Source organism: Coregonus clupeaformis, chromosome 20 (assembly GCF_020615455.1).
Source record: "Coregonus clupeaformis isolate EN_2021a chromosome 20, ASM2061545v1, whole genome shotgun sequence".
In the NCBI taxonomy this organism is placed as follows: domain Eukaryota; kingdom Metazoa; phylum Chordata; class Actinopteri; order Salmoniformes; family Salmonidae; genus Coregonus; species Coregonus clupeaformis.
Window position 1 is genome coordinate 27,577,851 of NC_059211.1, and position 24,230 is coordinate 27,602,080.

At 44.7% G+C, this 24,230-nt stretch overlaps 1 protein-coding gene across 2 annotated transcripts in view; it reads left to right on the top strand.

Annotated features, from left to right (window-relative positions):
• cachd1 (cache domain containing 1) overlaps positions 1–24,230 on the top strand; it is an 86,938-nt gene that overhangs the window by 27,523 nt on the left and 35,185 nt on the right. For both annotated transcript variants that reach the window (XM_041840078.2, XM_041840079.2), the window contains exons 2-4: positions 6,493–6,555; positions 12,030–12,178; positions 20,219–20,325. In XM_041840078.2, the coding sequence (XP_041696012.1) occupies positions 6,493–6,555; positions 12,030–12,178; positions 20,219–20,325 (319 nt within the window). The remainder of the gene's footprint in view (positions 1–6,492; positions 6,556–12,029; positions 12,179–20,218; positions 20,326–24,230) is intronic.

The window sequence follows — 24,230 nt, forward strand, 5'->3', positions numbered from 1 at the left end:
TTATTGTATTTTAAGGAGACATTTAGTATTTTGGGAGTGCCTGCCTGGGATTACTATTCAATGTGTTCTCCATTCCACCGCTCTTCCTGCTGTGGATTTAACATGGTGGTTCATAAGGCTATCTCAATGCTGAGAAGCCATCATGTGTCCAGTCGGAGCAGAGTGAGTGGTTCTTTGTGTCTGAGGCCTTGATATGGCATGGTCATGCCACAAATGGGTTACCGTAGCAACAGACTTGAATCATTACCCTAGCAGACTTACTCGTGCGTGTTTCTGTACTTAGCTATGTTTTTAAGAACCTAAATGGAGTTTTAGATTTTAATGTTCCAGTAAACAGACCGGTCTCATCTATTGTGGTTGATTCAGAATACCATGACAACTGATGCATAGTTTCATCAATACAGAAACAAATGTGGAACTAATTGCATGTGTTTTCACTCTCTCTGCACGCATGCACACACAGACACACACAGGTGTACACACACACACACGAAACCACACACGCACACACACACTGTCCTGAGAGCCTCTCACTGAAGGTGTAGATTTAGAGATGTAGCCTGAGGGTTGGGTTCGTTAGTAAGATTAACCTAATTAAATTCTCTCTGTGTCTTGTTCTAAATACAGCAGGCATTCGCAGACAGGCAGGGACCCAAGGCCATTTAATTAGACAACAGTGTCTGTGTTGCTGAATTGAAATGGAGAAGTATTAATTAGCTAGCATTTGTTTCTCTGAGGTTTTTGAATGTGCCATTGTGGAAGAAGTATTAATATGGATAGTTTCTTTCCTCAAGCTTGCATTACCCTTTGGTGTCTCCAACACTCCCAAGATATCTGCAGAGAGGTTAGGGGTAGAATACCCCAAGTAACAACACACTGCAATATGGAAATCAATCCCAGAATCAAAATGGCGAATAGCAGTGAGTAGTTTGCCAGTCATGGGTTGGTGGGGTAGAGTTTAGAATTCAAGTCTGGTTGTTGGTGTGTTGCTGAGGGCAATTTATATTTCTTGCTAAAAACAGAGTTGTGTTCCCCAGGTGCATGGCTCAGTCCTACTTTGTAGCTGTCAGAAAGATTGATGGGGGGGGGTGTAGAGTACCGGAGAAAAAAAACTCACATCAAAGACAGTGCTAGGATGCCTCACTCCCGGCTCCAGCCCTTTGTAGTGCAATGAGCAGAGCAGCTCTGAGAGTGGGGAGGGAGGGAGGGAGGAGAGCAGCAGTGTACCTGCAGCAGGATGCAGCAGCTCCCTCCACCTATCTCAGCTTCCTAAAACCTCTGTCTGTCCTTTCATCTGCTGCTGTTTGTACCCTGCTTGGCTCCCGTCTCTCCTGCCGGCCCCTTGGCTCCCACCCCTCCCCCACTCCGCAGAGCACACGTGAAAAATATACTCACATATACACATCACACATACACACACGTTCATGTGCGATATGGGGGAACTTGGTGCACCACACCTAAGCAATGCGTCCATGTTTCCATCACCCTTTCAGGTGCCAGACCGCCAGACAGACAGTGGCCGTGTCCGAATACCCATACTAGCGTACTAAATAGTATGCGAAAAAATACAGTTTTATAGTATGTGAAATTTTGAAAATAGTACTCCAAATACGTCATCTAATGCGCGATTGCATTGACTCCCTCCATTCGTTCATTTTGGTCCAGCGCATCCATTTATTTTATTATCATCTGTTGTCTAACATGTGAGTCGGAAAGACGAGTGAATTCTACTAGATCAAACGGCAAGATTATTATTTTATTTTAGTCATTTAGCAGACGCTCTTATCCAGAGCGACTTACATGAGCAATTAGGGTTAAGTGCCTTGCTCAAGGGCACATCAACAGATTTTTCACCTAGTCGGCTCGGGGATTAGAACCAGTGACCTTTCGGTTACTGGCACAACGCTCTTAACCACTAAGCTACCTGCCGCCCCCAGTACTACATACTTATGCAGTTTAAGTATGTAGTACGCTAGGATGGTATTCGGACACGACCAGAGGGTGTCGCGGTCAACCCAACGCATCACCAGGGGCACACTCCAGGACATCTACAGCACCAGGTGTCACAGGAAGGCCAAGAAGATCTTCAAGGACCTCAGCCACCCGAGCCACGGAATGTTAACCCCACTACCTTCTAGCCTCACGAGTGGCGCAGCTTGAGGCGTCACTACAGACCCGGGTTCGATCCCAGGCTGTGTCACAGCCGGCTGTGACTGGGAGACCCATTAGGTGGCGCACAATTGGCCCAGCATCGTCCGGGTTAGGGGAGGGTTTGGCCGGCCGGGATTTCCTTGTCCCGTCGCGCTCTAGCGACTCCTTGTGTGCAAGCTGACTTCGGTCGCCAGCTGGATGGTGTTTCCTCCGACACATTGGTGTGGCTGGCTTCCGGGTTAAGCGAGCAGTGTGTCAAGAAGCAGTGCGGCTTGGCAGGGTCGTGTTACGGAGGACGCATGGCTCTCGACCTTCGCCTCTCCCGAGTCCGTAGGGGAGTTGCAGCGATGGGACGACTGTAACTACCAATTTGGATATCACGAAATTGTGGAGAAAAGGGGTCACTACCATCTAGAAGGCAGAGACAGTACAGGTGCATCAAAGCAGGGACTGAGAGACTGTTAAACAGCTTCTATCTCCAGGCCATCAGATTGTTAAACATCCATCACTAGCTGGCTACCACACGGTATCTCCAGTATCTCAGAAATGTCTGCCCTCCTGGGCTTTTCATGCACGATAGTGTCTAGGGTTTACCGAGAATGGTGCGACAAACAAAAAACATCCAGTCAGCGGCAGTCCTGTGGGCGAAAACAGCTCATTGATGAGAGAGGTCGAAGGAGAATGGCAAGAATCGTGCAAGCTAACAGGCGGGTCACAAAGTAACGGTGCAGTACAACAGTGGTGTGCAGAACTGCATCTCGGAATGCACAACCTGTCGATCCTTGTCACGTATGGGCTATTGCAGCAGACCACACCGGGTTCCACTCCTATCAGCTAAAAACAAGAAGACCAGGCTCCATTGGGCACACAATCACCAACACTGGACAATTGAGGAGTGGAAAAACATTGCCTGGTCTGAGAAATCCTGGTTCCTGTTGTGTCATGCTGATGGCAGAGTCAGGATTTGGCTTAAGCAGCATGAGTACATGGACCCATCCTGCATGGTAAAGGCTGGTGGCAGTGTACTTGTGTGGGGAATGTTTTTCTGGCACACTTTAGGACCCTTGATACCAATTGAGCAACGAACATTTCCGACACCTTGTAGAATCCATGCCTCGAAGAATTCAGGCTGTTCTGGAGGCAAAATGGGGTCCAACCCAGTACTAGATGGGTGTACCTAATAAACTGGCCGGTGAGTGTATATTTATATTCCGGACTCTGACATATCTTAATTATATATACTGTTCTTTACTTTTTGGTTATTATATTGCTAGATATTACTGCACTGTTGGAGCACTAGAAACACAAGCATTTCGCTGCACCTGGGATAACATCTGCAAATCTGTCTACGCTACCAATAAACTTTGATTTGACAGACAGGGCATCCCTAACCCTGGTCTGGTCCACTGATCAGTTAGCTCTAAAAAGAGGATTAAATCCAGTTGATGTCTGACTGCCCCCCCAACCCACTCCCTCTCTCACCAGTCTAATCCAAAATGACTGTGGCTCAAGGCTCCGGACTGGCTTTTGAAGATGGCTGAATTTAGGTTTATTCCCCCCATCCCACCTCAACCTCCCATGGTCACACCCTTCTAATGAAAACGATTCGTAGCCTGTGTCCGTTCCCCATCCCCAGCCCGAATGATTTGAGAGGAGTCTCTATTTTCTGGCTGTGTTGTGTGTCAGCTGTTTTTATACTGGAGGTTCCTGTTTAAAGAGCTGCTCCACTAAGAAGAGAGTCACTTGAAAAGAAAATGGGCTCTTTGGTGGTTTACTGAGGACCAGGCTAGAGAGCCACTAAGATAAGACCAGGCTAGAGAGCCACTAAGATAAGACCAGGCTAGAGAGCCACTAAGATAAGACCAGGCTAGAGAGCCACTAAGATAAGACCAGGCTAGAGAGCCACTAAGATAAGACCAGGCTAGAGAGCCACTAAGATAAGACCAGGCTAGAGAGCCACTAAGATAAGACCAGGCTAGAGAGCCACTAAGATAAGACCAGGCTAGAGAGCCACTAAGATAAGACCAGGCTAGAGAGCCACTAAGATAAGACCAGGCTAGAGAGCCACTAAGATAAGACCAGGCTAGAGAGCCACTAAGATAAGATTTAGTTATTTGGCGTCCATGTGATTTATGATTGTCAAGTCCATTTGGGCAAATGAGGCCGTGGGTGGCTTTGGTCATTCAAGAGCCCACCCTAAGCTTCGGTAAATAAGACACAAATAAGGGGCGTCACGACAACTACCTATATACAACTTTGTCCCATTCATTTGTTTATACTAGAACTGGCTTCAAGTATCGAAACCATACCGTGGTAGGATCCTGAAGTGTGGGTGTGCCTGTAGTCTGTCTCCCAATGGACTCTCTGGGTCAGGGGAGCCCCGGTGGCCCAGCCAGGGTGAGCCGTATTGGGTTACAGATGGAGGCATTCCTCCCTGGCCAGGCCTTAGCTGTGAAAGCCACCGCGCCACGTCCAAAAACAAACAGCCTGCACTGGGGGAAGACCAGTTCACGCTTGCCGTGGTGGTGGTTCAATTTGTAGAGTAGTAATAAATGCTATAGTTGGCTTTAAGTTTTCCAAATAACCCTGTGGGTAAAACGTGCAGCATGTTGGCTGTGTTTAACTAACACGTACCTGCCAGTGTGGATCTGAGCCCACTTCTTTAACTACAGTAGAGAATGAAACCAGCTCAAAAAAGCCTCTATTCTGTACCTGATCCGCCTGACAGACCGCTTTCCAGCTTTCCAGGTTTTCCTGTGTTGATATTTAAGGAACCCAGGTCACCGTGACAAGTCTCCTCTTGATTGTGGGAGGTCCTATGATTATATTATGAAAATATTTTTTAAGGGTAATTTCCTGCAATTCTACACATTTTGTCTACACATTTTGTCATGTGGCTGAAAGAAAAATAAATCTGTTTTAAAGCAAATTTCCTGCAATTCTACACATACCATGGCCTATACCATGTTCTTATGCTAGCTGAGTGACTCAAACATTATAACAATATCAATGGGGTCCCCATGCCATGACATACATTTTTGATTCTCCCTGACTGTCTAGTTTTATATTTTGGTGATATTTAGTTCTCAAAGGGCGGCAGGTAGCTTAGTGGGTAAGAGCGTTGTGCCAGTAACCGAAAGGTCTCCCGAGTGGCGCAGTGGTCTAAGGCACTGCATCGCAGTGCTAAACTGTGCCACTAGAGATCCTGGTTCGAATCCAGGCTCTGTCGTAGCCGGCCGCGACCGGGAGACCCATGGGGCGGCGCGCACAATTGGCCCAGCGTCGTCCAGGGTAGGGGAGGGATTTGGCCGGCAGGGGATGTAGCTCAGTTGGTAGAGCATGGCGTTTGCAACGCCAGGGTTGTGGGTTCGATAAAATAATGTATGCACTAACTGTAAGTCGCTCTGGATAAGAGCGTCTGCTAAATGACTAAAATGTAAATGTAAATGTAAATGTTCTAATCCCCGAGCCGACTAGGTGAAAAATCTGTCGATGTGCCCTTGAGCAAGGCACTTAACCCTAATTGCTCCTGTAAGTCGCTCTGGATAAGAGCGTCTGCTAAATGACCAAAAAAAAACAAAAAAAATCAAAGATGATCTTATTTAAATATACACTTCATATGTGGTTTTAGTTGTTTACGTTTACACTGAAAACGTTTTACTAGCCGGCCGCTGCTAAATTAATATAGGGGAAACACTGGGTTTATGCCTGTGTTTTATGATTTGTAGAAGATGATGTGTATCGTATGTTGCCTACGACCAAAGTTTTGAATGGGTTCAGGTGGTTTTGCAGTCAGCTTGTAGGCAGCATTTGACCAGAGTGGAAAGCACTAGTAAATGGTTCTTTCATGGCAGAACTGATCTATTAGAGAGTAAAGGCGCCTGTAACCAATTATCTTCAATGGACAGCAGCAGGCAGGTTTGATTTCTAAAGGCATAACACAATCTTATTACAGTAATTGACTTCAATTAGAAGGAATAGTATAATTCCAGGTAATGGTTCATTTAAGAGTGAAATAACTCCACCAAGGGCCTTTACTTTGGATGGGACCTAGGAGGGCCTGGAGTTATTCTCTCATTATTTTCATATTCAGTTCAACGTAAAGGCAATGGCTGAGAAGGGTTGAAGGGTGTAATAAATTAAATAACACGACCTTGTCAGCAAATTACTGGTAATGAAGTGAGACATTCACGTCACAGCAAAAGAAAACCTCTGAAATTAAGCAATCCATGTGTATTTGCATCGGTATGAAGCGAGTTTGGGCCTCATGTGATTTAGTTTTTAAAGCAGCAAGTCTTTCTACAGATACTAACCCTGTTTTTCTCTCCTCTCTCTCTGCAGAGAATCTTCAACTCGTTTGTGTACACAGAGAAGACCTCGAACAGAGAGACCGAGGTACAGCAGGTGAGTCACTCTGGGTGCTCCGTTCTGTCTGTGTGTGTGTCTAGTGTGCGTGTGTGTGTGTGTATGTGTGTGTGTGCGTGCATAGTATGTGCGCTTGTGATTGTCTGCCGCAGTAAACACACACAGCCATCATCTTTGGGAAAGAGGGCTTATTAAAATTCTACAGCTGCCGTCTCTCTGTTTTTCACTCCTCCCCACCATCCTCCCCTCCATCCTCCCCACCATCCTCCCCACCATCCTCCCCTCCATCCTCCCTACCATCCTCCCCTCCATCCTCTCCACCATCCTCTCCACCATCCTCTCCTCCATCCTCCCCTCCATCCTCCCCTCCATCCTCTCCTCCATCCTCCCCTCCATCCTCCTCTCCATTCTCTTCTGCACTACACAGTGTCTGTGCAGTAAGGCTTCCCTCTGACAAGGTGATGCTGAAATAAAAACTGGTCTCTCTCTACCTGAACTGCAATGCACTATTAAAGACTGAATACATGTAATTTCATCTCCACTCTCCCATGGTTGGTAGTAGAGAGGCTACATGAGAATCCTAGCTAGATCTGTTAAATCAAGCAAATGTCATTCAACTTTATTTATCCCTTCAGGAGCAATTAAGAAAGGCAAAGCCTGCTGCCCAGCTAGCCCAGTGTGTTGAGAGTACAGTAATATGTTAGTGTGTTCCTCTGGTCCTGGGCACTGTGGGCAGAGCTAGTAAGCTGGCACTGTGTAGAGTAGTAGACAACCACAGCAGTCCGTTTACTGCCCATCCCTGTGCTGCAGTGGTCTGTGATGTTTTCACTGTTTGGTTTGGCAGACTGGCAGTTTCCATTTCCACTGGCTCAGTATAATACAGTACATTCATTTGCATACCAAGTGCAAACCAATTCTATATGTAGAAACTGACAAATGTCGGCAGTCAAACGCCTACCAGCAGTGGTCCCTAAAACACACCGCCCCAAAAGAACGACAGATCAACGTTCAGTGCAGTGTGTGCGGTCCCTAAGCCTCAGGACAATTAAGCATTACCAAGACCAGACTTGGCATCGCTGGGAAGATTCTCCCTGGGTAGGAGAGAGATGGCATGTTGGCATCATGTCAGCCAAACGGCACCAATTAGAGCTGAATCCACATTGGGGAGGAAGCCCAAAGACAAAACACTGACAGAGAGACGGGCAGAGAGAAGGAGCCTGGCACCCTGGCTCCCCTTCACTCTCCTCTCCCTCCCTCTACCCAGCTTGCATAGGAGCAGGGAGAGGGGAGGAGAGAGGGACATCTGTCACTAAGTAATGACATGGGCTGGCCCACTCCTCTCATCCCAAAATGATGGGTAAAGTGTAATGAACATGATTGTAGATGGTTATTTGGTTTAGGTGGTGTTTTTACAGTATACTCCAGGATATGTTCTGCCTCCCCTCCACTCTGAGAGCCATGTAAGGAAGATGTGTGTTATCAGGAAATAAATCTGGAACCAAAATGAGGGGCGTTTTTTTGAAGAGCCAACTCAGACTGAGACAGTGGAGTAGACGTCTCCTATTAGATCTCCTCAGCTTTACGTCTGCTGTTTGCTGCTCTGGGGAGACAAGATGGAGTCTGCTGTTTGCTGCTCTGGGGAGACAAGATGGAGTCTGCTGTTTGCTGCTCTGGGGAGACGAGATGGAGTCTGCTGTTTGCTGCTCTGGGGAGACAAGATGGAGTCTGCTGTTTGCTGCTCTGGGGAGACAAGATGGAGTCTGCTGTTTGCTGCTCTGGGGAGACAAGATGGAGTCTGCTGTTTGCTGCTCTGGGGAGACAAGATGGAGTCTGCTGTTTGCTGCTCTGGGGAGACAAGATGGAGTCTGCTGTTTGCTGCTCTGGGGAGACAAGATGGAGTCTGCTGTTTGCTCCTCTGGAGAGACAAGATGGAGTCTGCTGTTTGCTCCTCTGGGGAGGTAAGATGGAGTCTGCTGTTTGCTCCTCTGGGGAGGTAAGATGGAGTCTGCTGTTTGCTGCTCTGGGGAGACAAGATGGAGTCTGCTGTTTGCTGCTGTGGGGAGACAAGATGGAGTCTGCTGTTTGCTGCTCTGGGGAGACGAGATGGAGTCTGCTGTTTGCTGCTCTGGGGAGACAAGATGGAGTCTGCTGTTTGCTGCTCTGGGGAGACAAGATGGAGTCTGCTGTTTGCTGCTCTGGGGAGACAAGATGGAGTCTGCTGTTTGCTGCTCTGGGGAGACAAGATGGAGTCTGCTGTTTGCTGCTCTGGGGAGACAAGATGGAGTCTGCTGTTTGCTGCTCTGGGGAGACAAGATGGAGTCTGCTGTTTGCTCCTCTGGGGAGATAAGATGGAGTCTGCTGTTTGCTGCTCTGGGGAGATAAGATGGAGTCTGCTGTTTGCTCCTCTGGGGAGATAAGATAGAATCAGCAGAGAGAGACAGCCGGCAGACAATGGGCAGCTAGCCTATGGTCAAAAGCTGCCTATAGATGGATGCATAGTTGTCTCAGGTCTGTCTCAGGTCTGTCTCAGGTGTGTGTGTGGGTGTCAGGTGTGTGTGTATTTCAGGTGTTTGTGTGTGTGTCAGGTGGTGTGTATCAGGTGTGTGTATCAGTGGTCTAACAGTGACATTTTAAGTAAAGGCTAGCTAGAGCTAGTGGAAGGGGTTCTCTGTTTCTGTTCAGCTCCATGGAGTGACCTTGATGGGCTGTTTATTCTGTAACATTCTCCCAGTCTGGTATTGACACGGGTCACAGCTTTCCTCCCTAACCCAGCCCTATTCCAGCCCTTGCCATAACCACACTGAACCAGAACCACACAATACAACTGCATGGTCTGAGGCTGGCTGGCAAGAGCTACAGCAACCACAGAGCCAATATGTGTGTTATATTGAAGGGGATAGAGGTGGGGGGAGTGAGCGGTGAGGCCGGGTGTGTGGTTGGGATTTGTGGGTAAAGAGAGGGCGGGTGGTCAGGGAGGGGAGAGTGGTTTTGGCTATGGAAAAATAGTAAGTCCCTAAACCTGTGCTTTGCAGGTCTCGGGTTTCTAGTTTCTCTGCACTCATTAATGGGTATTTCTCTATTTACCCCAACTGTGCTGTGGACACACACACACACACACACACACACACACACACACACACACACACACACACACACACACACACACACACACACACACACACACCCATAGAGTCCACATTGGGGCTAATTGCTGTGTGAGCGTGCTGGTCCGGCCCAGTCTGAGGGGGTGTACAGTATGGCATGAGTCACAAATGGCACCCTATTACCTACATAGTGCACTACTTTTGACCTCAGCCTTATGGGCAGTGGTCAAAAGTAGTGTACTATATAGGGAGCCATTTGGGACGCATACAATGTATAGTGTAGTTGTGTAATTCAGGGTGACGCCGCTGGGCCTGTATGAAGCCCTAATGGGAGCAGCGGCTGTCTAATTGAATAGGAATAGCAGCTGGCTGATTAGGGGTATCGCGTCAGTGGGTCAGAGCACATTTCTCTGTTCCTGGCCTGGGCAAGGGCTGTGTTGGCAGGCATGGCTCATTATGGAATGTGGACAGACATGGAGACTGGTTGCCGTAGTAGCGGTTCTATCCTGTTTTTTTCCAGGCAGTAATTGAATGTAGTGACTTGACTTCAGTCTTTGACTCTTCAAAAAACAACATTTGAGGCATTTAGCAGACTCGTTATCCAGAGCAACTTACAGGAGCAGTTAGGGTTGTGCCTTGCTCAAGGGCACATCGACATATTTTTTTCAACTAGTCAGCTCAGGGATTCAAACCAGCGACATTTTGGTTACAGGCCCAACACTCTTAACCGCTAGGCTACCTGCCGCTCCAGCCTTGTTACTGTGTAGGCCTAAAGCCTGCTGTATGTAATGAGTTTGAGTTATTCATTTCTAATCTGTTTTATTGTATGCAGGCTATGTGTTTGAATGCATGTGGGTGTGAGTTGCGATAGTCCCGTAGGTTCTAACTAGGTTCCCTGTGGGGGCTTTTCATTTGCTCCAGAGTAGGAACAGGAACCTGTTGTGAGAAGCTGCTGGTGCGCTGGTTATTAGTGTCCCCCAGGGGGAACCATTTTTGAATGAGGCTTAGAGGTCTGTGCACTCAGCCATAACTCCCCCCTGAGAGCTGTAATGTATGCCTAGCGTTAGTTAACACACTTACACAGGACAGACAGTAGTGTTGAGCGAAAATGAACCGAAATCTTGTATTTCTTTTTCGTTTTTTAAACAACTAATTGACTGACAGGTTCAGTTATTTGAATTCAATTTCGTTAATTTTTTTCTGTGAGCTTCATGCGCACATTGTGCCATTTTTAGTAGGGAGTTGTAGTTTCCAACAGGCCAATATTCTACATAGTTTAGCGCCAAAAACGTGGTAATTAACTACAATGACCATAAGCCACTTGTCCGTTCAGTGTGTTTCTTTAACGCCTGCTACATTAGGTTAATGAGGGGAAGACACTGAGAGAAGAGACAGAAGAATGCGCGATGGAGAGGGACAGAGAGCAGTTACTTCGCGAGGTATCTCTACCTGAAAATACATGATCTAAGTGATTGATCGTTGGTATTCAGCAGTCATAAAAGTATGCCTTATTTACTTTGAAGAACTACTAAAATAGTGATTTTGTCAGACAGCATAAGCAGCAGCTCTATAGAGATGAGATGACTTGGAATTAAATAATAAAGTCATCAAATAAAACAAATGTAATATACAGAACAATTAATATTTTATGAAAGTAAAGTAATGTGAATAAATGATGGTTGATAAGTGATAAGTAGTAATGGGCAGACACTGCCATCATGGGACTTGTACTAATAGTTTAAATTGTTACAGCATTCAACCCACATAATATACAGTGCATTTTAATAAAAAATCAAACGCGAAATCACATTATTATTTTTTGATAACCAAACCGAAACCGAACCGACTTCAAAAAGCAATAATCGCTCAGCACTAACAGCCAGGGGACTAGTCAGGTCCAACACTAACCAGCAGGATTAAATGATCTGCCCTTTGTTTGGGAGGAACTACTTTTTCCTTCTCTTGGTTTCCATGACTTTGAGAGTGTAGCACAGGTTTATTCCTCACTAGCCCTCCATCATCCATCATGATTTCTCCTTAACTTTGACAGCTTTCACATGGAGTCTGGTTCTTTGATGCTGTTCACAGATCTTTCCCTTGGTAATTCAGCCAGTATGTATGAGGACCTCGTGTGTGTTAAGTGCCTTGTTCTGACTGTGATTAATACAGAAGAGTAGCCTATCTGACCTGGGAGGGTACCCATACCTGCTTCAACCCAACTTTAATAAAAAGTGAATAGGTGCTCAACTAAGGGACTTTAGGAATCCAAAATGTCATCTTATTCATCTTCTGACTGTGTGAGCGTGAGTGCTGTAGTGTTTTTCGTAGGTAATTCCACCATGATGAGGAGGACCGTATGTACGATGTCATACAGAATATATCGAACTGTGTGTGTGTGTTTGGTTGTAGCTTGCGAAGAAGATCCGTGAGAAGTTTAACCGCTACCTGGATGTGGTGAACAGGAACAAGCAGGTGGTGGAGGTGTCCTACACAGCCCACCTGACCTCTCCTCTGACCGCCATCCAGGACTGCTGCACCATCCCCCCCTCCATGGTTGAGTGAGTATTAACCCCTAAACACACCCCACAAACCCCTTACCCCCTTCCTGTGTTTAAACGTGTTTTGATCCTTTCTAGGAACACTTATCTCCACATGTGCAAAATCTGCAAATTAAATTATTTCCACATGCATGAGCAGCTGTAGTGGTGGTGGTGAGCTCCACTGGTCTGCTCTGCCCCCATTTTAATCTCCCAGACAGATGTGGGGGATTATGGGTAATGGAGTTGTTTGAAGGCCTAGCTGTGTGGTTAGTAGGCTCAGAGTGGGGTCAGGGAGGAACTTTCTCTGAAGTCCATTCGCTTTCCACCAATCTCCCGCTACAGCAGGAGCAAACACACCTCAAACGACAGAGAGAGAGAGAGTGGACAGAGCGCTGCTTTCAACCCTAATCTCTACAGCACCAGCTGTCTACATCCCTCACTGAGCACGGTTACATGCACACAATAATATGATTATTATGGATAGTCTGATTTAATATAATAGTTTGTTTAAAACGTTTACATGCTTTGCAAGAAGAACGATTTCCCTTATAATCTTGTTTACATGGATCCTTATAATCTTGTTTACATGGACACATCTGAAATCAGGCTACTTGATGGCACTCTGATAAATGCAGAAAATCTCCAATCAAAATAAACATTCTACAACAGCGACCATGTTATTATTGTTGATTTGGATGTGAAAACTACTTTTAAAAGGCATTTTTCTGAACTCACTTCACTCGTGCATATAGAGGGAGGCTCGCGCTACCGGTGCTGACACATGTGCAGATCAATACACTGCTGGAACTCTGATTAAGGCGTTTACATGTCCTAACGATTCGAAAGATTGCTCAGAAAACCAGGTATTTTAATCGGCGTATGCTTACTTCGATTTTGACCCTACGCCGATTTAAGATAAGCAGAGTAAGGTGTTTACATGACCATTTCCATACTCGGCCTACTGCCATAATCAGTTTAATATCGAATGATCAGTGTGCATGTAAACATACTCCCTCTCTCTCTCCCTCTCTCTTCCTATATTTTTCTACTTCTCTCTCCCTCTATCTCCAAGGCCTCTATCGCTTTCTCTCTTCATGCCTCTTCCTCTCTTTGTCTGTTTCTCCCTCCCTCTCTCTCAGACCTAATGTAGTTTTGATGGTGTATGTTATGACTAATCTGGAGTTCCAGGGTCTCTGCTTCTCCCACAGTCAGCCTGGCTCCAGTCCAGGATAATACTGGGAGAATTTCATCAGAATTTAGTCGGCCATGCTTTTCTCTCACATGCACACACTTTGTCATTATTCTGGAGTAGAGAAAGGGAGAGCTGGGGTGGATATACTGAAGGTTGTATAAGATGTTGGGAACGTGGCGAGGAGGGTTAAACAAAATTCAGGCTCACTTCTGAGGGCTGCCTGTCAGTCTAATAGCAGTGCATCGCTCCCACAACTTCAAAGGATCCCACTGGGGAAAAGCTGACAGCTCCTGCTTTGAGAAAGTTCATTTAGGAGCGTGACCGTTTGGAGGAGTGTGGAATAACTTTTTCTCTCCCCAGGGTCACACAGTCCCAGCCAGGAAAGTTAAAGATCCAAACATCTGATCTGTGCCAGTGCAATACCATGGCAGGACTTCGAACGAGGCCCGTTCTCGGACTCTAACTCAGTGCTGTGCTGGAACCTCCAGAGAGGCTGGTGGCGAGCCCATGCGTCCCCAGGTCAGGGTGTCTTTCAACGGGCTTTGAGTCAGCTGCTGCTGCCTGCTTCTGGGTCAGACGGCCGGTCATAGCCGGGGGGTGTTAGGTGGTTAACAGGATGTCCAGGGGTGAAAGTAGATTTAATTTATTTCCGGTATGGGACACCCAAGTGCGCACATGGATTTTTTTTTTTTATACTGCAAACATTACAGGGTAGCCTACTCTGCTGACACCGACAAACAGATCAGGGCAGACACATACAATATGACGTCCATCTAACCTGGAAGAGGAAGTTATTGTCCAAAAACAAACAGAAGTGGCACTGACCCAATGATAAAGACAGTGAATATTTACAGTTACCGACTGATTGTCAAACAGTCACTGAACAAAGACGCTCCTCTGGGCTACTCGCGCACTTTCATCCACTCACAAAATAATGTCAGCATCCAAACCCCAACAGTGCACCTGCAATTTGAAATTGATTAATCCACTGTTGTCCGCGCGCCTCGGTCTCGGCCACTCATCTCCGCCTTGACAAAATGTTGCCTAAGTGTTCTCCTCAAACCACAACACAATTTGGAGCATATACCACCCGGTTTCCAGTCATTTCATAAATGTTTCATGCGGCTGACATGCATTAATGTTAAATAATGGTGTAATAGCCTATAGTTGTTTGGGCATGTTGTATTAATTATGATAGGCTCACGTTTTACCGGTACGGCGTACCCCCACTATTTATTTTGCCGGGACACCGTTCCAGACCGCCTTACTTTCACCCCTGCCCGTTTCACTCGGCCATCTTGCGACCACGGTGGTGTCAGCTAGACCAGTGACCACAGGGCCACCACACACACCACGCTGGAATGCTTTCATCAATGTTTGGTCTGATGGCCAGGTTCCAGGTCTAGTCAACATATCAATGCCTGAAAATAGCACATGTTTCTGTTTTAGTGACTAATCTTCAGGTAGATGGGTACCAGCTAGATCCGTTTCTTTTTAAAACGTATTTTCAGTTGCAGATGACGATATCAATTGGCTGATAATTCATCATAAAGCCATTCATTTAGATGTAGGATGTGTGGCATTGCAGACACTGCTCATTTGCCCGCCTCCAGTGTAAGCTAGCAGAATGTAGTATAGGTAAGCTGCCATAACTGTCACCTCTACGGCAGCTCTGCTCCCAGTGCCAGACAGAACACATACACAGACAGACAGACAGACGGCTCTAGCTACAGTATTAAATTGAACATAATATATATGTTTCTCTGTGACTACATCTACCTCAGGAAGACAAATGCCAGCCAGGCAGGCAGGTGGAGATGAGAGAAGGTGTTTAGCTGGATAGCTGTGTGTGTGTTTTAAAGAATGACAGGGGTTTTATACAGGGTTTTATTGTTATAACGGGTATTCCAGGCTGTCATTTACTAGATGGAGGCTGGAGGAAAACCTGTATTGTATTCCACCCAATCACTTCTGATGTTTTTGTCTGGCTACAGTCTCCAGTGTGGTGGTATAGTAGTGTTGCTCGGGGGATAATATGATAAGGACACACAGTGCATTCGGAAAGTATTCAGAACCCTTTACTTTTTCCACATTTTGTTACATTACAGCCTTATTCTAAAATGGATTAAATAATTTTCCCCCCTCAGCAATCTACACAAAATACCCAATAATGACAAAGCAAAAACAGGTGTTTACAATTTTTTCCGCATTTATAAAATAAAAAAATACATACCTTATTTACATAAGTATTCAGACCCTTTGCTATGCGACTCGAAATTGAGCTCAGGTGCATCCTGTTTCCATTGATCATCCTTGAGATGTTTCTACAACTTGATTGGAGTCCACCTGTGGTAAAATCAATTGATTGGACATGATTTGGAATGGCACACACCTGTCACAAACCATGAGGTTGAAGGAATTGTCCGTAAAGCTCCAAGACAGGATTGTGTTGAGGCACAGATCTGGGAAGGGTACCAAAAAACTACTGCAGCATTGAAGGTCCCCAAGAACACAGTGGCCTCCATCATACTTAAGTGGAAGAAGTTTGGAACCACCAAGACTCTTCCTAGAGCTGGCCGCCCGGCCAAACTGAGCAATCGGGGGAGAAGGGCCTTGGTCAGGGAGTTGACCAAGAACATGATGGTCACTCTCACAGAGCTCCAGAGTTCTTCTGTGGAGATGGGAGAACCTTCCAGAAGGACAACCATCTCTGCAGCACTCCACCAATCAGGCCTTTGTGGTAGAGTGGCTAGATGGAAGCCACTCTTCAGTAAATGGCACATGACAGCCCTCTTGGAGTTTGCCAAAAGGCACCTAAAGGACTCTCAGACCATGAGAAACAAGATTTTCTGGTCTGATGAAACCAAGAAAGCGTCACATCTGAAGGAAACCTGGCACAATCCCTACGGTGAAGCATGGTGGTGGCAGCATCATGCTGTGGGGATGTTTTTCAGCGGCAGGGACTGGGAGACTAGTCAGGATCGAAGGAAAGATGAATGGAGCAAAGTACAGAGAGATCCTTGATAAAAACCTGCTCCAGAGCGCTCAGGACCTCAGACTGGGGTGAAGGTTCACCTTCCAACAGGACAACAACCCTAAGCACACAGCCAAGACAACGCAGGAGTGGCTTCGGGACAATTCTCTGAATGTCCTTGAGTGGCCCAGCCACAGCCTGGACTTGAACCCGATCTAACATCTCTGGAGAGACCTGAAAATAGCTGTGCAGTGACCTGACAAAGCTTGAGAGGATCTGCAGAGAAGAATGGGAGAAACTCCCCAAATACAGGTGTGCCAAGCTTGTAGCGTCATACCCAAGAAGACTCAAGGCTGTAATCGCTGCTGAAGGTGCTTCAACAAAGTACTGAGTAAAGGGTCTGAATACTTATGTAAATGTTATATTTCCGTTTGTTAATTTTTTTTAAAATTTGCAAACATTTCTAAAAACCTGTTTTTGCTTTGTCATTATGGGGTATTGTGTGTAGATTGATGAGGAAAAATAACTATTTAATCTATTTTAGAATAAGGCAGTAACATAACAAAACGTGGAAGAAGTCAAGGGGTCTGAATACATTCCGAATACACTGTACTACTGTGTATTGTTATGACATAGGGAATGGGATAGGGAATGGCTGCAAAAAGGGTACACATTCAATTTTTGAAATTAATTTGGATTTGTTTACTTTCCCACTGGTGACTGTTGAGCCCCTCTCCTCCGGCTGTGGTGTGTGTTGATGCTGGACTGGTCTCCATGAGAGACAGCCGGAGCTGGGTTCTGGTCTGAGCTGGGATCAGCTGTTTTTTTCCGTTTGCTCAGTGAGTGAGCTAAAGAAGCCTCTGTTTGATCATGAGGTAGAGCTAGAGAGGGATGGATGAGAGGAGAGAAGGAGAGAGGGATGGATGAGAGGAGAGAAGGAGAGAGGGATGAGGAAAGAGAGGGGCTTAACTGACCTAAAAGGCTTGAAAATGGGCTGATGGTAGCTCTCTCTTTCTTGCCCTCTCGCTTTCTCACTCTGTCTCTTTCTCTCTCTGTCACGCCACATGCTTCTGTCCATATCATGAGATCTCAGGAGTCCTTTTCCATAAGCTAGCTAAAGCTTCAAGTAATGGAAGAGTAGTATGTGGTTCTGGTATAAGGAAATGCTCCCTCTTAAAGCAGCTTCAGAGGTTGGTTCATATATATTGATTTATTTTCTACCCCTTTTAAAACCTGGGATGTTTTTCAAGACCCTCATTTACATGCTGGAAGGTTTTTCTCTCTCTTTCTACTCTCTTTCTCCCCCCCCTCTCTCTCTCTCCTCTCCCCCTTCCATCTCTCTCTCTCCTTCTCTCATTCTTTCTCTCTCCTCCATTTCTCTCCCTCGCTCCTGCACCACCCTCATTCTCCTGGTTTTGATGTCGAATTCAAAGCGCTTGCAAATGTAATTTTTATCTGGAACATTCTCTTAGCCCCCACATGTAAAGTGTGTTGGAGGGGAATAATAATGTCTGTAGCCTGATGGGAATTAAATGTCTGAAGTTCAAAGCAGCTGGTACATCAGAGCAGCTGTCAATCAAACACACTCTCTCAAGCTCCGGATGGGGGGGGTGATAGAGACGATGACAGAAGTTTGTGTGTGTGTGAGCGAGCGAGCACGACAGGGAATAACCGGTTACTTGTGGTTTGTTGTGTTGGGTATGTGAGCCAGCAGGGGGGAGGGGGTTTATTGGAGGTGGAGCTGAAGGGGGAGTGTTGGATCAAAGCGACCTGGCCATGGTGCAGCGTGGAGCAGCCTGCTCCCCTGAGATGCCCCCCTCCTCTCCTCTCCCCATCCCTCTATCAGCTCTTCATTAGAGTAGCTGAGGCAGCCTGAAAACAATGCTGGGATGGATAAGAATACCTGCTATGACAGCATGGAGTGACCAGGGGGCTGCCAACCCTGTGTGATAGGGAATCTACTGGGCTTATGGCTTTCTTTCTTTCTTTCTTTCGTTCGTTCGTTCGTTCGTTCGTTCGTTCGTTCGTTCGTTCGTTCTTTCTTTCTTTCTTTCTTTCTTTCTTTCTTTCTTTCTTTCTTTCTTTCTTTCTTTCTTTCTTTCTTTCTTTCTTTCTTTCTTTCTTTCTTTCTTTCTTTCTTTCTTTCTTTCTTTCTTTCTTTCTTTCTTTCTTTCTTTCTTTCTTTCTTTCTTTCTTTCTTTCTTTCTTTCTTTCTTTCTTTCTTTCTTTCTTTCTTTCTTTCTTTCTTTCTTTCTTTCTTTCTTTCTTTCTTTCTTTCTTTCTTTCTTTCTTTCTTTCTTTCTTTCTTTCTTTCTTTCTTTCTTTCTTTCTTTCTTTCTTTCTTTCTTTCTTTCTTTCTTTCTTTCTTTCTTTCTTTCTTTCTTTCTTTCTTTCTTTCTTTCTTTCTTTCTTTCTTTCTTTCTTTCTTTCTTTCTTTCTTTCTTTCTTTCTTTCTTTCTTTCTTTCTTTCTTTCTTTCTTTCTTTCTTTCTTTCTTTCTTTCTTTCTTTCTTTCTTTCTTTCTTTCTTTCTTTCTTTCTTTCTTTCTTTCTTTCTTTCTTTCTTTCTTTCTTTCTTTCTTTCTTTCTTTCTTTCTTTCTTTCTTTCTTTCTTTCTTTCTTTCTTTCTTTCTTTCTTTCTTTCTTTCTTTCTTTCTCTTCTTTCTTTCTTTCTTTCTTTCTTTCTTTCTTTCTTTCTTTCTTTCTTTCTTTCTTTCTTTCTTTCTTTCTTTCGTTTCTTTCGTTTCTTTGCTTTGCTCGCTCGCTTTGCTCGTTCGTTTTCGTTCGTTGCCGTTCGTTCGTTCGTTCGTTCGTTCGTTCGTTCGTTCGTTCGTTCGTTCGTTCGTTCGTTCGTTCGTTCGTTTGTTCGTTCGTTCGTTCGTTCGTTCGTTCGTTCGTTACGTTCGTTCGTTCGTTCGTTCGTTCGTTCGTTCGTTCGTTCGTTCGTTCGTTCGTTCGTTCGTTCGTTCGTTCGTTCGTTCGTTCGTTCGTTCGTTCGTTCGTTCGTTCGTTCGTTCGTTCGTTCGTTCGTTCGTTCGTTCGTTCGTTCGTTCGTTCGTTCGTTCGTTCGTTCTTTCTTTCTTTCTTTCTTTCTTTCTTTCTTTCTTTCTTTCTTTCTTTCTTTCTTTCTTTCTTTCTTTCTTTCTTTCTTTCTTTCTTTCTTTCTTTCTTTCTTTCTTTCTTTCTTTCTTTCTCTTTCTTTCTTTCTTTCTTTCTTTCTTTCTTTCTCTTTCTTTCTTTCTTTCTTTCTTTCTTTCTTTCTTTCTTTCTTTCTTTCTTTCTTTCTTTCTTTCTTTCTTTCTTTCTTTCTTTCTTTCTTTCTTTCTTTCTTTCTTTCTTTCTTTCTTTCTTTCTTTCTTTCTTTCTTTCTTTCTTTCTTTCTTTCTTTCTTTCTTTCTTTCTTTCTTTCTTTCTTTCTTTCTTTCTTTCTTTCTTTCTTTCTTTCTTTCTTTCTTTCTTTCTTTCTTTCTTTCTTTCTTTCTTTCTTTCTTTCTTTCTTTCTTTCTTTCTTTCTTTCTTTCTTTCTTTCTTTCTTTCTTTCTTTCTTTCTTTCTTTCTTTCTTTCTTTCTTTCTTTCTTTCTTTCTTTCTTTCTTTCTTTCTTTCTTTCTTTCTTTCTTTCTTTCTTTCTTTCTTTCTTTCTTTCTTTCTTTCTTTCTTTCTTTCTTTCTTTCTTTCTTTCTTTCTTTCTTTCTTTCTTTCTTTCTTTCTTTCTTTCTTTCTTTCTTTCTTTCTTTCTTTCTTTCTTTCTTTCTTTCTTTCTTTCTTTCTTTCTTTCTTTCTTTCTTTCTTTCTTTCTTTCTTTCTTTCTATGGTTGATAAGTGAAATATACGTCCAATTAGTTCTGTTGTCTTTATCCTTATCCTTAAACATGTTGTCTTTATCCTTATTCAGGTTTGATGGTAACTTCAACACCAACGTGTCCAAGACCATCTGTTGTGACAGGCTGTCCCCCACGGTCAACAGTCGAGCCTTCAACCCTGGACGGGACCTCAACTCAGGTGGGTCACCTTCTACCAGTCCTTACCCCTACCATCCCTTACCCCTACCAGCCCTTACCCCCTCACTACCCCCTTAACCCTACCACACCTTACTCCTCTCACTAACCCCTTACCCCTACCACCCATTATGGCAACCCATATTTCTAAGAAATTAATATTCCTCACCATATGGTTAAATCTTAAAAGGAAAAAGTATTTGAACCCAGATGGAAATAACAAACTGTGCCTGTTCCACGCGTTATTAGACCACTTTGTATTCTGTTTTCTCTCCTACTCTCTCTCCCTTCCTTTTTCCTACTCTCTCTCTTTTTCTCTTTGATTCAAGAATAGTGCTTTTTTTCTTTGCTGAAAATTCTGAGATCAAATGAAGTATTTTGGTCCGCTTCTCCATTCAGGAACTGGATCTTTTTCTCATTCTACATTAGGAGGCTTTGTCGGGCTTTGCCATATGCCCCTTCTGCACTGCTGTTAGCCAATCAGATAGGCTGTCACCTAATCATAATCAGATGTGATGACGTCATACATTTAACCTCTGCATCAGAACACTCCCAGTCAAAGTCCAGACAATCAACAATGAACACTATAAATGCTGTCTAATGATCCGTTTATTAGTTATCATGGCAGAATTTCGCTAACCCGTGCGCTGACTGTACTGAAGCAGCTGCAGTATTAGCCCAACATTTTCCACTCCTAATCACACTCTTGCTAATGGTCATTTTAATCGCGATGTGGAAATGCTGGCAAAGTCAACCGCTCTCTCACACACACTACCCCTCCTCTGTAAGGTCTGTAGAAACCCCACAGCTTGTTCCCCTACCGCTGACTCTTCGTCTCTCACACCCTCTCCGGCCAAATTCCAGGCCGCTCCGCCTCCGAGCAGATTAGGGCGATTCATCTTCATCTCAGAGCTTATTTTTCCAAAGCCAGTCATCAGGAGTTCATGTTACCACCGAGCCTCCATTCCTCAGCCTGTCTTGACCTCCAGCCTCTGCTAGCATTCATCGTCCCCATTTGTCTTGACCCAGTCTAAACAACCAAAGAGAGAGAAGGAGGGAGAGAGAGAAGGAATAGGCAGATTATCCAGAGGAGGAGAGAGGGAGAAATGACTGGGGGAGCAAGAGAAGTGAATGAAGAAACAAAGGTTGATCTGTCCTTTCCTTCTGGTTCTTGTTTTCCTCATCTCATTCCTATTATCTTCTCCCTCCTCCTGTTTTCTGGTCTTCTTTCCCTGTACTTTTTTGCGCTCTTTATTTTTGCTTTAATAAAAATAGCATTTAGCAGATGCTTTTATCCAAAGAGACTTACAGTCATGCGTGCATACATTTTATGTATGGGTGTCCCCGGGATTCGAACCCACAATCTTGTCATTGCAAACACCGTGCTCTACCATCTGAGCCAGACAAGACCACTCTACTGTCTCTTGTCAGTCATTGACTCAAAGCCATTCCTCTTTCCACTTTCTCCTCTGACACAACAGCTCTTTTCTCAATCTGTATTAGTTTCCACAGTACTCCAGCCACTGGTTTGATGTGAGTGTAGTTAGTTTTCCAATCCCTGCCCAGTGGACACATTAACCCTTCTGCACATGGCCAAAGTGTTACTGAGCTGGGAATGGAGGGGGGTGATTGAGTAGTGAGTACGGATGGAGGGGGTTAGGGTTAAGGCATCGGTGTGCTTCAGTTCGGCTGGCGCCTAATGAGTGTGCTCGCATACTCCCTTGCTTGAAAAATTAGAAAAAAGTGGCAATAGTACTGATTTCCCATTTTGAGAAGCCGTAGCCAGTGTACACTTCCTGAAAATAGACAGAATTAATCTAAGATTACTCAAGAAATCTGTCATTTAATTTAGACGTTTTTGCCGAGGAGATCTTAGTCGCACGATTTTACATCTAACTAAGATGTTTGGTGCAGTATTTCTCAATGAAAACATGTGCATGAAAATGAGTCGTCTCTCGTTGAATGACAACAAAGACTTTACTGAAGAATCCTTACTGTTGACCAATCACCGACGAAGGGGTGTAAACTTCGGCTACCTACTTGTACCCCCTGTATATAGCAGCAGTAAAGTAAAATAACAGTAGTGAGGCTATATACAGGGGGTACCGGTACAGAGTCAATGTGAAATAACAGTAGTGAGGCTATATGTGGGTTCGATAAAATAATGTATGCACTAACTGTAAGTCGCTCTGGATAAGAGCGTCTGCTAAATGACTAAAATGTAAATGTAAATATACAGGGGGTACCGGTACAGAGTCAATGTGAAATAACAGTAGTGAGGCTATATACAGGGGGTACCGGTACAGGGTCAATGTGAAATAACAGTAATGAGGCTATATACAGGGGGTACCGGTACAGGGTCAATTTGAAATAACAGTAGTGAGGCTATATACAGGGGGTACCGGTACAGAGTCAATGTGAAATAACAGTAGTGAGGCTATATACAGGGGGTACCGGTACAGAGTCAATGTGAAATAACAGTAGTGAGGCTATATACAGGGGGTACCGGTACAGGGTCAATGTGAAATAACAGTAGGGAGGCTATATACAGGGGGGTACCGGTACAGAGTCAATGTGAAATAACAGTAGTGAGGCTATATACAGGGGGTACCGGTACAGGGTCAATGTGAAATAACAGTAGTGAGGCTATATACAGGGGGTACCGGTACAGGGTCAATGTGAAATAACAGTAGGGAGGCTATATACAGGGGGGTACCGGTACAGAGTCGATGTGAAATAACAGTAGTGAGGCTATATACAGGGGGTACCGGTACAGAGTCGATGTGAAATAACAGTAGTGAGGCTATATACAGGGGGTACCGGTACAGAGTCAATGTGAAATAACAGTAGTGAGGCTATATACAGGGGGTACCGGTACAGAGTCAATGTGAAATAACAGTAATGAGGCTATATACAGGGGGTACCGGTACAGGGTCAATTTGAAATAACAGTAGTAAGACTATATACAGGGGGTACCGGTACAGGGTCAATGTGAAATAACAGTAGTGAGGCTATATACAGGGGGTACCGGTACAGGGTCAATGTGCGGGGGCACCGGCTAGTCGAGGTAATTGAGGTAATATGTACATGTGGGTAGAGTTAAAGTGACTATGCATAAATAATAAACAGAGTAGCAGCAGCGTAAAAGAGGGGGTTGGGGGTGGGGTGTCCAATTTGTAAGTCGCTCTGGATAAGAGCGTCTGCTAAATGATTTAAATGTAAATGTGGGCGTGCAATGCAAATAGTCCAGGTATCCATAAGTAAAAATGTATGCACACATGACTGTAAGTCGCTTTGGATAAAAGGGTCTGCTAAATGGCATATTAATCCATGATTAGCTGTTCAGGAGTCTTATGGCTTGGGGGTAGAAGCTGTTAAGAAGCCTTTTGGACATAGACTTGGCGCTCCGGTACCGCTGGTTGTTGTAGTGTTGGTCTATATAAGGTACTGTGTTCATGTTGTCGTGGGCTGCTAGTTTGTAGTTTTATGTTGGGTAGTGTGTTAGGAAATACTGAGGAGATTGGATTAGCATGTGTGCAGTGTGTCGCTAGCTACGACATGCCTCTCTTTTATAAGCTAGCTAGGCTAAATACGTCCTCCAGCAACTTTTGAACTGTTACTGTTGAGAAGAGATATCCTAAGTATAAATACAGTGGAGTACACCCACTAAAGGGGAAACAAATACATTTTGAGCAAAATAGTGTTTTTTTGACTAAACTGCAAACTTCAAGGAGTTGGTCTGATTGGAATGTGTGATGTAATCGGCCTCCCCCCTTGCTTGAGGAACAATAGAGGGGCAATGGAGAACAAAAGAGGAAAGCCCCCCCCCTTGTGCTATGTCATGACCTACCTGGACCACCTATTGAGATGGGCTTTTTTGTTAAGTAAATCACGTCTTAAATGAGGTGA